Source organism: Oenanthe melanoleuca, chromosome 3 (genome assembly GCF_029582105.1).
Source record: "Oenanthe melanoleuca isolate GR-GAL-2019-014 chromosome 3, OMel1.0, whole genome shotgun sequence".
NCBI classification, from domain to species: Eukaryota; Metazoa; Chordata; class Aves; order Passeriformes; family Muscicapidae; genus Oenanthe; species Oenanthe melanoleuca.
The window spans coordinates 29,727,366-29,741,961 of NC_079336.1; the positions used below are offsets into that span (position 1 = coordinate 29,727,366).

Sequence of the window (14,596 nt, forward strand, 5' to 3'; positions counted from 1 at the left end):
ATCTACTTTAATAATAAAATAATAGTTGTTTCTATTCTTGGCTTGTAAAAGTATCTCTCTTGTATTTCATGAGTGAGGAGGAGGAGAATATGCAGGCTTTAATATTTGGAAACTTGAGTCCAAAAGTGACAGACTCCAGAACTATTGATTGTTATAGAGCAAATTTAGATCAGAGACACTTCCAAGACATGTACTGTGGCTGTTTCTGTCATTCTGGTAATACTTTTTTATGTGTACAAAGAGCATGTAATAGGAGAAGTTACTTATTTGTAGCTTTTAGATACATTTCAGGTTTGTTTTCTTCATGTATAATTGTGGCTAAATTATAATGGTGTCTGTTAAAAGAACAACCATACATCTAATTCATTTTCCAGAAAAGAATACCCACCTCAGCTTCAGAAAGTGGAGGCAGACCACATTAGATTACCAAGGTCTCAAGAAGTGGGTAAGTTAGAGTTCTCATTTCTTCTGAGCAGAATAATTTTTTTGATACCTGATTGGGGTGGGTGTTTTGCCAAATGTTATATGACCTTTAGTATATCTACTTACAGCCTTAGATCGTGTTATTTAGTTTTGTACAAGTTTGTGCATGAAGGGACGGTTTTACCCTTCTTGACAGATTTCTGCAACTAGTTCAGTCATGTAATAATTTTAAATTAGGCATAAGTTATTTTAAAAGCAACAGAAATAGGGAAAACTTAGGATCATAAAATTGGAGATAGAACAGACCTCTGGAGTTAACTAGTCTGAGCCCAAGCCCACAGCTTGATTGTGAATTACTGATGAGGAATTTCTGTAGCAGTGTTAGTGGAAGAAAAATGTGATGTAGTAACGAGCATTTGGTATGAAGTGTACTCATACACTGAGGGAGCTAGTAAAAGAACCAGCATCAGCTCTGTAACCTCAGCTGGAACATGCCCTTACATTATTGTTAGGGAACGCTGATAGAGGTGCAGTAGAAAAAACATCGTTTGGTTTCAGGTGGAAATTGTGAAATTGGGAAAGAAAATGCCCTGTGTTTTGTGAAACATTGTTAGTATAGATACAGTCTGTAAACCTGCTGTTCAGCTGCATAGTCACCTGCACTGGCAAGTTGTTCTGCTGCACCATTTTAGGTTAATGTTAAGTAGATCTTCAGCAGTACTACTCTGAAGTAAGTTAAGTTAGGGAAAAAAAAACATCTATTAATAATTCTTATTTGAAAATTATCCATTCTTTAGTTTTGAGGTGTCTTCTCATAGTGGGATGTTTGTGAGACCATCAGTATGTATATGGAAAAAACATATTCATATCTGTTAAAAAAATACAGTCTTAAAAAAGTTCCAATATAAAGACTGCAATTAAGGGAATATAAATAGTACTTCTACATGAGAACAATTAATGTCTTGTACAACACATTCCATTTTTAAAATGCACAGTGAGATTTAAGTCATGAGTTTCTGTGTTCCTATACTCTGACAGCATTTAAATAAATGTCCCAGTATAAACCAGGATATGACAGTATAATTCACTATACTGTGTCTTGTGTTGAAGGAGTAAATCTGTTGGTTGACCCTTGGCAGTGCTCCCAGGTGGCCGAGAAGGCCAATGGCATCTTGGCCTGTATCAGCAATGGTGTGGCCAGCAGGAGTAGGGCAGTGATTGTGCCCCTGTGTTAAGTGCTGGTGAAGACCTTGAGTGCTGTGTCCAGTGTTGGGCCCCTCGGTTTGGAAAGGACATGAGCGTGTCCAGAGAAGGGCAGTGGATGCAGTGGAGGGTCTGGAGCACAAGTTTTGTAATGAGCAGCTGAGGGAGCTGTCTGGAGAAAAGGAGGCTTAGGGGAGACCATATTGTTCTCTAGAACTACCTGAAAACATGTTGTAACCAAGTGGGGGTCAGTCTCTTCTTCCATGTCTTAGGTGAGAGGTAAAAGCCTTATGTTGTGCCAGGGGAAGTTCAGATTAGAAAGCAGAAAAAATCTTTTCACTGAAAGAGTGTTAAGGCATTGGAATAAGTTGCCCGTGATGGTGACAGGGTCACCTTCTCTGGAAGTGTTCAAGAGGCTTCTGGATGTGGCATTTGGGGATATGGTTGAGAGGTGATTATGGTGGTGTCAGGTTAATTGTTGGACTTGATGATATTGAAAGTCTCTTCCAACTTTGATGATTATGTGAAATCCTAATTACACAGAACATTTCCAGTTATTCTAAATGCATTCACTAGTAGTTTTGTAGTAAAGCTTTTCATCAGCATAATCTAGCATTCTCCCACTGTTTTTGGCAGCAGATCCTCCACTTGGTTTGCAATGAAGTTAGCATAGATTTGCAAATCCAAAGCCTCTTGCAAAGATAAAAGATAAAAATTGTCAGTGAGTGACCTTGTAATAGTATTACTAAAACTACATTTTTGAAGTTACTTTCAGGGATCATTTTTTTATTCACACAACAAATCATGAGGTAATTGAAGCAGTGTAGTTTTTTTGAAGTTTAAAAATGTGTTTATGTTTAGTTCAAGTTACTGTATGTAAAGAAGTAAGTTGATCATAATGATAGCAGTATATGAGTTGACATTCCTTGTTAATGTTTTTGCATCTTTTTAGACAGTGTAATGGAGAATACAGACGAGTCCGAATCAGAATCTGACATTAAGAGAAAGGTGCGACAGAAAGGTCATTGCAATTCATACCAGTCTGACTTGAGTCTGTCTTCTGCTACAAAAAAATGCTTAACTCAGTCAAAGGTGGGTCATATTTTAAAAATACGTAAACTTTTGTTGAACTTTAAAAGTTGTTGCATGCTTTAAAAACAGACATTCTGCAGTGAAACAGGTTGGTGTTTTAAAAATCTGTAGAGCTGGGAGGAAGATTTACATAATTTAAAAAAAGTTACGGTGATAGATTTAAGTGCTAATATTGCTGCTAGCTGTGAAATATTTCTTTTCTGATTTGAACATACAGAAGCTGCACTGAAAAGAAAAAGAATCTATTCAGTTGAATAGCTTTCTGATAAACCAGTGATTGATAGTTTTAATTTGCTGAAATAGAGGAACAATACTTTGCTCTTTGACAGATTTTTGTTTTCAGTGTCATGATTTTCTGTACTCAAAACAGTAAGGATAAAAGTATTGCAAAGGTACAAGTACTTTTTATTAAATTGCTCACTTTTTCAGTGAGAGTAATTCCTTAGGTATCCAAATGGCATTTTGTGGTCTACATGCAGCCAACCAGGAGTCAAGAGCTTGTTTGAATATCAGATGTGAGATACTTTGGAAATTGCTGTAGGGCTTTCTGTATTTTTTATCAGTTTCCCAGGCTACTGTGGAGGTTTCATAATGCCCACATACTGGTCAACACTGTTTGACTATCAAAGCAATACTTCCTGTAAGGAGATCTTGGTTTAAAAAAAACAAAATCAGAGATCTATGATTTTTATATATGCTTAGCTTTTGTTTGAAACACCTGGTATTGAGTCTTTGGCAATTCCATTGCTTATTTATTTAATTAATATGATGTTAATAAGAAAACTGGTTTAAAATTTTTGGCATGTGTTTGAAGTAATGGGGTGCAATTACTCAAGATCCTCCAGGTACTCTGGGTGCCTTCTCTTGAATATTTTTGATGTCAGACTGAAATTCTTCAGTATGATAAGCAGTATCTTTCTAAGAACTACATCCTGTAACAGCACTGAGGCACAACGCTGGTTTTCATGTCACTTGGTATCTCATCCCACAGTTTTGATTTTTAGGGTCTGATATATTTTATACACTTGAGAGTTTTTGCTTCTGTTTCTCTGCGGTATATAGAGCTTTGTTAAATTGCAGAAATTTTGTAAAAATGTGTTCTTGTATGATTTTTTCATCTTTAAATTTAGGGTTTGAAATTACTTCCCACACCTGGGGAGGTCCTCTTTTGGAGACATGTTCATGGCTCGGGGTGGGGAGAGGTGTAAATTGTGAAAGCTGTGTTTTGAAAGTAGATTCTGAAACTGTTTGGTGGGATGTAGGTATTTGTTGCCTTCATTAGTTCACAGTACAGTGGTTATGCCATTTGAGTTCAGTGCTTCAGGAGACAATAACGTGTGTGGGAGCAAAGGACTTACGGATAGCAAATCAAAATGATTATGCAGAATCCAGTTTATTGTTTACTTTTAACCCTACTTATACATTTTAAAACTACTACCCACATGATCACTCATTTTTGATTGGTGCCTCTATCTTGTCCACGCTCCCTGCATGAGCCTTGCAGGTACGATGATTGGTGGCAGTGTAGAATTTTACTGCCCACCTTTATCTTGGGTCTTCTTATCTTGGAACTCAGTTTTTCAGCTTCTTCTCTCCTGATTGAGTACAATTTATGTTTCAGTAGCCTTGAAGAGTTTCAGCAAGTTTGATAGACTGCAAAAAAACACTTTAAATGGCTCATCCAGTGCACCTGTTACAAACATTGGTCTAAACTAAGAAATATGTAGAAAAACAGCTAAGTATGTAGAAAAACAATTAAATGTGCAGAAAAACAGCTAAATATGGTTTGGCTGGTGCACTTGGTACAGATACTAGACTGTTCAGCTACATTGCTACAAACATGCACTAAATTTTCATCTCTTGAGATGTCCTGTATTCACTTTGGTACTCATTCTGTAGTTTCTATGTTAGTATTGAATCCCTCAGATTTGGAAGTCCAGGTTCTACACTTTTAATACAAAATTAATTGGGACCTAATAAATATGTGAAAAAACAAAAGACAGCTATTTTTGCAGGTATAGGATACATTTTCCCCTGTAGCCTCTGCTTGCTTCTTGGAAGTTTGGGGAACTCTTACTCCTCAAGTCCTGTTTTCTTCTCTGTGACAGTGACTCTAGAGTAATGTATGTACTTCGCCTTTTCTTCATCTCCCTTTAGGAGTGATTTTTCTGCATGCCTTGCCAGGCTGTTAGAAGGTCCCTTGGAAGGACAAATAGATTTGACTTACAAGGTTTCTTCTAATCCTTTCCAGCATTGCTCTGTGGGTCCTTAGGTGACTTTATTTTTGTCCCATGGAGCTGTTTTTACAGAAATGGTGTTACTGGACCATCTTGCTGATGGATATATGTATCTAAGCAGTGTTTTGTTTATGAAAGAAAATACAAGAAGGAAAATCTGAATTGTCCAAAGTTAATCACTTTTAAAAATTGCTGCAACTGACATTTGTTCCTTCTAGAAAATTTTTCATTTTCTTAAATGAAATAAAAAAATTAAACTGTGTTTTAATGTATGCTTTCTCTGCTTACTGTAATTGGTAATGTAATGTTGTCAATCTCCACTGGATATTAATATTTTTTTCACCAAAAGGATTTTCAAGCATTGGAAGAAGGATGCCCAGTGATGTGGTTGAGTCACCATCCCCTGATGTTTTTAGAACACATGTGGCATCTGAGGACATGGTTCAGTGATGACTTGACAGTTCTGTATTAATGGTTGGACTTGGTGATATTAAAGGTCTTTTCCAACCTAACTGATTGTATGATGCATTCTGAACAGAAATTAGGTGCAAGATCTGGAAATTGTCTTTCTGCTTACAATTACTGATTGTGTGTTTGTTTGTCCTTTAGCTTTTGGAACAGATTGATTATTCTACTGAATGCCCAAATTGTGGGAGGGCAAATGAAAATCAGACCAAATGCCGACATTGTGAAAGTGCTTCTCTAAAGGATTTGCAAAGAGTCTCCAGACAAACTGTGACGTTAAGTGAATCTGTGGGACCTTTGTCGCGTTCTTCAATACATCAGAATTCAGCAGGGCAAAAATCTTCAGGTACAGGGTTCAGCACAAAGAAGTTTTATAGTTCTGCTGTTGGAAAAGGTCCAACGGATATTCTACTGAGTAATGAGGTTGTAGGACATTCTATGTTACGACAGAATGGAAAAGTTGGTCTTATAACTGGGACAAAAAATCCTAAAATTACGGGAAGCTTAAGACAGAGGAGTACAAGACCATCTGAACTAAATGATCCAAGTAAGTACCTTTTTATGAATACAACCATTAGCTGGAAACACAGAATATTGTATAGTGAAGGAACTGTTTGTGCAAGTTTACATAACTAATGTTGCGTGGAAATTTTTGTGTGTGGGTTCTTGGGGAAGAGGGACAGAATTTTTAATAATTTCCTTTTCATATGCAGAGGTACTCTTAAAGATGAACATTAGGGAAAACAAAAATTTTGTGACTTTTTTGTTTGTTTGCTTTTAAAAATATTGATGTTTGGGGTATTGGAAAAAGCAGTATTCTTAGCAAAATTCCACCATTCATTGTCCCAAGAGGAAAGATAGTATTTTATTTTTATTTTGTGTTTTCTCTCCTCTTTTCTTCAGAGCTATTCATCTATTTAAATTTCATAATTTTAAAATGTTAATTTCTGTGGTTTCTGTGTAAACTCAGTAAGCAGGAAGGATGGAGTAAAGGAAATCATATTTCTGGTTCTGTGCTTAGTTAATTAGACCATGTTTTCCTACAGGTTTGAATGATTTCAGATAATTTCTCTTGTCAGTTTTTAGGTTGTCTTTCTTACTGTCAGTTCTTGACTGAACCAAGAAAAGTTCACTTCTCTCTAGAGGTGGAATAATGATACCCTTTTTTTTGTATAGTTAGTTATAAGAAATCAAAAACCAGGCAGAGAGTGCTTTCAGCTAGATTCCAAATAAATATTAGTAGAAGCATAATATAATGATACTTCTTTCACACTGCAGGACAATTAAATAAATTACTTTTAAGATATTACTTGAAATTTCTGTTGCAGAAAAATATAGTGGTTGAAAATGTAATATTTTCTGTTTAGTTGTTTTGTCTAGTGATGAGGAGGAGGAGGAGAATAGTGGCAGCGCTAGGAGCATGGAAAGCATTTCATCTCGTCCTGCAGATTCAGCCCGCTCCTCCCTACCTCCTTCTACAGGAAAGGTGGAAGCAGTATTAATGGAAAACAGTTGTGGAATAGAGCAGAGAATAGGTAGTATAACAATAGATACAGAAATTGCCATCACACTTGCAAGAAAAGCCAAGAATGAAAAAATAAATTTCTGTTACAGAAACATGGAGTGGTTGAGAATGTAATATTTTCTGTTTAGTTGTTTTGTCTAGTGATGATGATGAGGACGAGAATAGTGGCAGCGCTAGGAGCATGGAAAGCATTTCACCTCGTCCTGCAGATTCAGCCCGCTCCTCCCCAGCTCCTTCTACAGGAAAGGTGGAAGCAGCATTAAAGGAGAACAGTTGTGGAATAGAACAGAGAATAGGTAGTATAACAACAGATACAGAAATTGCAGTCACACTTCCAAGAAAAGCAAGAATGAAAGATCAGGTACTATTTAATGCTTTGTTTAAAAGAAAACAGAATCAAATAATAAATTGAATATGTAAAGGCTTGTTTTGCATTGTGAGAAGTTGACTATATTTGATTTTTTTTCTTATTCAGCAGTTCATCAAGTAGTCTCTCTGCATACTTAATAGTGGAAACATAAGAAAATGTGTTCATTACATTTTTACAAGCATTCATAATGATTTGAATTACACTGTTAACATAAATGCTTCTGTGTTAAGTGTTTACTCTTCGAGAATGGACAGGGATTCTCTGTGAAGCTCAAGGTCTTAGTTTGCAGCAAAATGTCAGTACCAGCTGTTGCCTGTTGAGACTTTATGAAGTTAAACATGAAAAGAGACACTGTATCAATAATGGCCCTTTAAAATGCTTTGACGACTGTTCCAATTAATAGCATTTATTTTAAGACTTTTGTGGTGGTGTTTGTGTTTTTTAGTTGAGTACTGCTGTAAGAATTGGATAAACAAAGACAAAAAAATACTCCACAAGCACACCTTAAGTGTGGCCAAAGGGGACAGTTTTCATACTGTGTTAAAAGCCATCTCAATAGTGAGCCATTAAGAAGAATAAATTCCATGTGGCAACTGGTAGTGGAATAATAGTGCTGATGAAAACAATTCTTGATTCGCTTGAGTTAGATTCAACGAGAGAATCCAATCAGATTTCCAATTCTTTATGAGTTAGAACACAAAAGTACTGATGCCAAAACCTTCTTGCTATGTTGAGATTCAGAAGCCAACATTCTAGTACTGTAGTTGATGAAATTATGGATGTTTATAATATGTTGTATAATTAGTCACCACTATCAATATGAAGCTGTGAACCTCCATCCTACAATAAAGCTGCGAGGCTCAAAGCTTGAATTATAAATAGTTTTTGAACTAAGTTATTCTGGCAGTATGTGCTGAATTAATTGAAAGCATTGCATTGTGAAGGCACTGGTGTCTGACTTCTGAAACTCTCCCAAATGCTTTTTTTTAATATCCGTATGTTCCTGCACTAGTCTTTATGTACCAGCTGTAATACTATATGCTAGATTATTTTAGAGTCTGAGTTTACTTCTGAAAATGGGGGGAAATTAAAAAAAAAATGGTGAAATATAACACAAATTTTGCATTGACTGAATGAACCTACCAAGATTTGGAGACATCACAGCAGTTTTGTTAAATATGATAGGAAATCCTTTATTCAGCTGTCTTTCTCTCAAAATATTCATTAATTCTTTACTGAAGAGGCTACTTGTAGCACCACTTCAGACTTGGCTGTTTTATTGTTCATCTGTGATTTGTTTTGGGCTTTTAATAATATTTAGCCAGTCCAGCTGACAAAAAAGGAAAATCTCTTTTCACCAAGAGGCCTAGGAAAACATTTTAATTACAGGGATTTAGAATCCCTACCTTCTCCAGTGTATAAAATGAAAGAATTATCCAAAAGTATATTTTGAATTATTGCCAGTATAGGCTAGTGATTCGGAACTGAAACAATTTCTGAGATTTAGTCTTAATAGAAACACTGAATCCCTTAGAATGTTTTTCAGTGGGAGTTTAATTGCATTTTGTCACTGAAAAGAATGTTTATTCATAGGCAGCTTTATGAAACAATATAAATACCAAAGAAAAGGCTAGTGTACAGAAAATCCTTCAACAAAATAGAGCAATATAAGCAATGCAAGAAATAAATATATTTATGTGCTGGCTATCAGCAGGCTTTATTTAATTTTAAAAGGGTTTTTTTTTTTAAGATGGTTCTGTTGGTTAACAGGATGCTTCATTAAGATTACAGCTTCAGTCTAGAGACTTTTCTTGAACTGGCGCCATACACCACATGGCCTTCTTTCAGTGTTTAGTCTTCTGACCTTGGAATCTATCCTAAAAACATCTTAGTAGTACTGTAGAGATGCCTTATGGAAGTTTGATTTGTTTTATTTATTTATATTTCTTGAAGACTGTACTCTGCTAATGTGGTAACGCGATATACTTCAAGAATTAGTCACCAAAAGCTTGGATTAACAAAAACGTAAAGAAAAAATTAAAACCGCCAGGTTTGTGGTGGTTTTACAGCATTAGTGATTTTTAAATAAATAATATATATTAAAAATAATGTCATTTTGCTAGACTGCAAAATGTTTGCAAAAAATAAAAATAAATTTGTTTTGGCAATTTAGAAGCACTATTTGTGATTTGGAAATGTCAATGAAGTGTCTACAAGTGTCAGTTCACCGTTTATTTTCTTCTTGAATGTTGCAATATTAACATCCTCGGGTGCTACTAATAGTCTTTTAGGAATTACAGATCTTCTCCATATGTTTGAGGCAGATGCTCTCATAAATAATCCTGTTGACCAACAATAAAATAGCTAAAAATTTAGTCATTAGTTTTAACAAGCTTGGTTTAACAATAAGCCTTAGTGAGACATTCTGAAACCTTGAAAATTACTTTTCAGTTTGGGAACATTGTGTCCAACACTCCAATAAAACGTCGCAAAGTTATTTCTCAAGAGATGGTAACTGAGGCTGTACCTCTAAATTATCAAAATTCCTGTGAAAGTGTCATTCTGAACTGCCGAAGTATACGAATAGGAATGCTGCGCAGAATGGTAGTGGAGCCTGTGATTGTAAGTAATCTTGCTCTTCCACAGCTCTCTTTTCAGGTTTTGATGGATATTGTATTTCTGTATTTGAACAACATAGTGTTTTGCCTTTGTCTGGGGAGCAGTAAGTTTGTCTCTAATTTCAGAGGCTGTGATTTCCAGAGAACCTCAAATTACTGCTCAGTTCTAATGTTCTAACATGCATTCTAGCTCTGATTCTTAATAGAAATATTGTGCTGCAGCACTCTCAAAAAACTTGTTTGCATACTGGGATGAGGTTATGGGCTAGCATTCGTTTGTTTAAAACATTGAAAACAACAGCTTCAAAAATGTTGATATTGATAGGTATGAGGAAGAAGCATTGTCCTAGAGGTGAATAATTTTGCTTCTACATAATTTTTTTTGTTGGCCTTGTAAGTTACATGGAGTTTTCAAGGAGATCTTGAATGCTGTATGCAGCCAACCACATAGAATGCATACTTCTTGCTGAAGTAACCACAGCAGAGATGTTACTTGTTCTTTCCACCTCTCTACAAGACACTATTGTTTGATTTGCCTAAATGCTGATAGATGCCATTTTCTTTTGAAGAAGTAGAATGTCTGTATTTTTCAGAGTATTGTGAATGTTTTTGAAAACTGAGTACTTCAGAAAGGTTTAAAGTTTAAACAGTCAGTATGACTGAAAGATACTAGAGTAGCAAAGAATATGCTTGCCTAGAGTTGTGCATTTTGTTTTTTCTTAAAACTTGCATTTTAAATATTTATTTTAAATGCTTATTACTTAAATACAAAGTCCATTGAAATGTGTTTGCTAACAGTTTAAAGACTTTCAGTAAATTAAAATTTGCAGAAGATATGAAATCTTACAATTGTGTTGTCTTTCAGTTTTGCCTGGATTATATTAAAATACGCTTAGAGAGTCAAGAAGGTGAGTGCATTTTTCATTTTATATTAGTACTCAATGTATTTATTTTGAATGAAGTAACTCTGTCAAAGGTATTTACAAGCAAATCATAATTAAATGTTCATACTAATTTTGTCATTTATGTAATAAATTATACTGGATATCTGTAGTCAGATAAGAGAAAAGAAAATGAAGAATAAAATTTGACCTAAACTGCCTGGTGAATAAAAGCCAAAATATTTTTGCATTGTCTCTGCCTTCTGCTGACAGAAAAGTCACCGTTTGTGACATGCGTACAACTGGGTTCTTCGTTCTGCTTCCTCTGATCTGATTCTGCTTGATCTAATCTTGCATTTGAAGACCTGTCAGTAGTGTGGTGATAATTGGCAAAGGTTTTCTGCCCATTAACAAAAGTGATTAACAAAAATAAAAAGCAAGAGTGACTCTCCTGTAAAATACTAGCTTTTTAACACTTTATTAGTTCTTTTATTTCAGTTGTGTTAAGTAGACAATAAAAACCAAACTGGTGTCTTAGACTTTTCCTGTCTAGATCTCTCTTGATAATTTTGTCTCTAGCCTGAAAGTTATACATTTCATGTCATTGAAAGAAATAGTGACATTATTTGGAAAGGATGACTTACAACTCCTGCTCTCTTTCCTTTCTTTTCTTTAGTAGGATGTTTTTCTGGGCCTGAAAAGCTTTTTACCTTTTGTTAATGTTAAGTTGCATTTTTAAGATCCAGTCCTATTGAATTTTGCTGTTGTTATTTGTAAAAGAGAACTATTTTATTTTGTAATTATTACATGCAGAAAGGTGTCTCTCAACCTGTAAAGATAAGTGTGGCCTTTGCTCAGTCAATTATTTATGTTGCCTGTAAAATACAGATGCATAGAAACAATGAATTTTAATGCTTCAAATGTATTTTTAAAAATAAGACACTGAAAAGCTTTGTATAATTTGTAGAAAATAGCTATCAAGTTTTAGTTAAAGCTGCTGTGTGGTAAAATTACTTCCACGGCACCAGATTCATCAGTAGCATAAAAATGGTGACTCGTTAAATGTGTGTCTGTTGGAGCACTTAGCATTTTACTATTTTTTCCCTTGTTTTTGTTTGTTTGTTTATTGTTGTTTTTGTTTGTTTGTTTTTGGGGGGGGGGTTTTTTGTGTTTTTTTGTTTTGTTTTGCATGTATATACACTTCTATATCAAATTTTATAAAGTACTCAATACTGGTATTGGCAGCATCAGTTGCAATGTTAAAATTTTACCATGTTTCTGACATGTCTTTTGAGGAATAAACTAGTAGTCCTTTGATTCATCAGGCAATCAGACCATTTCTCTGCATATGTTTATGCTCTTCTTTTTAACGTTATTTTTTATATGGGAACTTGGTCAAAGATAAATGTGCAAAGAAAACTTTACAAACTTACCGTAAAATGTGTCATAGCAATAGTTGCAAATTTAAATCACTGGAAATTGTAGGCGTTTTTTTCTGTGGAATAAAATATAAAGTTGGTGGGCAGAAAACAATTTGCTTCTGATACCTTTCTTGACTGATGATATCGGAATTTAGCCTGTCTTTTAAGATATGAAAAGCCATCACTTCTTGCATGTGTGTTAATTTCAAAGTGTTAAAAGCTTTTAAGAAATTTAGTGAGCACATAAGTGATTACTTGTTAAAATCAAGGGGAAAGCTGTAAAGGAAACTTACAGATTTTTATTATATTTTAATATGTCATTATTATCTCATAGAATCAGAAAGTGATATCAGAGAGATTAACCTGAAAACTTCAGAGCTTACTAAATGTGAATGGTGTAGTGTCCGAAAATTGCCAGTAGTTTTCCTGCAAACAGTACCTTCAACCTGTAGCAGTCTGAGAGATCAACTGAAAATGAGTAAAGATAATGTCTGGTACGAATGTAAAGGAGACAGTAAGTAAAACAATTTTAATCTACTATTCACTTCAAATTGTGTTTTCATGTTTTGGGTCATGGATGAGCGCATTAAGACTAGAAGGGTCATCATTCGCTGGGGTAGGTGTAGTGTTTTTTCAGGCTCTTACCTTTCCAGACTGGGAAAGACTACAGTTCAGAACAGCTGGGCATTGTCTTTGTCCAGAAACACACTACTTACAGGACTTAGTCGCTTAGTTTAGTTTAACTTTTTTCACTAATATTTGTACAGAATGTAAGCAAGTTGGTTTGGTTAGCTTTTGTATATGAGTCTTTACATTTATATGGCAGCTTTTGTAATACTTCTGCCTTCTGTGGTGTTCTCCTGACAGGCTTTAACTTTAGTAGAAACTGTTGCATAGGTTGTCTGGGTTTTTTTCCCTCAGCATATTTGTCATGATGTTGTGAGATAGACAAATATCTGCTTGCAGAATATGTGAATTAGCATCATGTATATTAAAATTAAATCTAATTTATGCATAATTTTCAAGGTCCTAGCATCTTAATATGCACACCTGTTAAATGTAACATTGAGTTCTCTTTTTCTTCAATAGGCTTTTCTTCAGATTAAATTTTGTGGTTATTTATACTTACACACAGTTTTGTACATACATGAATGCATTCAAATGGAGGAAGAATGCTTTGAACAATCTCAGAATTGAGTGCTCCCATAATACTGTATAAAAGTCTCATCCATGTTCTTTAAGAAGTATGAGCTGTAAGGAGTCTTATAATTACAGAAGTAATTGGAGAGCATGCTGGGGAGCTGGACAGAATTCTGGGAGCAGGAATTAGACCCCCAGGTGGACACAGGTGTTCATAAAAAAGGAAAAAGCTTCCCAAGTTGTCTGTGTGAGAAGTCCCTCCCTTGGCAAGGCTCTCAGCAGTGTCCCCACCCAGCACTTCTCCCTGATGCTGTGGCATGGAGTTTTATATCTAGCTGCTTTATTGCATTTGATATGCAGGAGCACCTTGTGATAACACAGTTGCTCTCTGCTTTGTAAGCAAGGAAATTAATTTAAGCCTCTATCCAGAGCTGTGTAAGCAATTGTGTGTAGATACCAGTCCCAAAACAAGCACCCAAAAGCCAGTTGAACATCTAAATTCTGTGTGCAGTGAATTGGAAATTGTGCTGCTGAAGAGTTATTTTTCACACGAGTTAGCATGTGGGGTTAAGAATGACCAAAGGGAAATGGTTATGCTTGTGTCTGAAATGGCTCTTACAGAAAAACAGGTCCTGGCAGCTCTATGTTGGGCAGTGACGTGAGACTGGGATTTGCAGCCTGAATTCTATTCCTTTTTCTGTGTTAAGTAATTCCTTTCAGTGCAATTTACTGCTTTTTGATTTTTTTAGATCATATAATTGGATCTAAAGCTGATTGATCTGAGTAATTATCTCCAACTTCTTCACAAACAGTGATGGTTTATAGCACAGCCTTCTAGGATCAGAGAGGAAATTATGCTGAATATACAATTTTTGAAACTGTAGTGAAACAGTAGGCTAGGAACTGCAGTAAGAAAAAAGTATTGGTAACAGAGTCTTACTCCCAGTAAACAGAGATGTTATTTCAAAATCTGTTTTGCATTAGTGTGATTTAAAAATTTATCAGATGTAATATTTAACATTTCTTGATTAAGGTAGAAGTTGAGTGCACTCTTTGATAATGCAAATAAGAAAGGTTTGGCAGTTAGTCCTTCTGTCTGTTCACATCTGTATTACTGCTTACATGCATTATCAGCAATGTGTACTAAAATTCCATTAAATCTGTTTATAATTGCAACATGCTTTATTTTATTTTATTCCTAAATGAATAATTTTCTCTCTG

General features: G+C 35.1%; 1 protein-coding gene across 3 annotated transcripts in view; it reads left to right on the forward strand.

Annotated features, from left to right (window-relative positions):
- The window catches only part of SENP6 (SUMO specific peptidase 6), a 72,545-nt gene that overhangs the window by 40,088 nt on the left and 17,861 nt on the right, over nt 1-14,596 (forward strand). For all 3 annotated transcript variants that reach the window (XM_056486904.1, XM_056486905.1, XM_056486906.1), the window contains 7 exons: nt 375-445; nt 2,579-2,718; nt 5,565-5,967; nt 7,074-7,306; nt 9,767-9,937; nt 10,799-10,841; nt 12,570-12,749. In XM_056486904.1, coding sequence (XP_056342879.1) covers nt 375-445; nt 2,579-2,718; nt 5,565-5,967; nt 7,074-7,306; nt 9,767-9,937; nt 10,799-10,841; nt 12,570-12,749 — 1,241 coding nt within the window. The remainder of the gene's footprint in view (nt 1-374; nt 446-2,578; nt 2,719-5,564; nt 5,968-7,073; nt 7,307-9,766; nt 9,938-10,798; nt 10,842-12,569; nt 12,750-14,596) is intronic.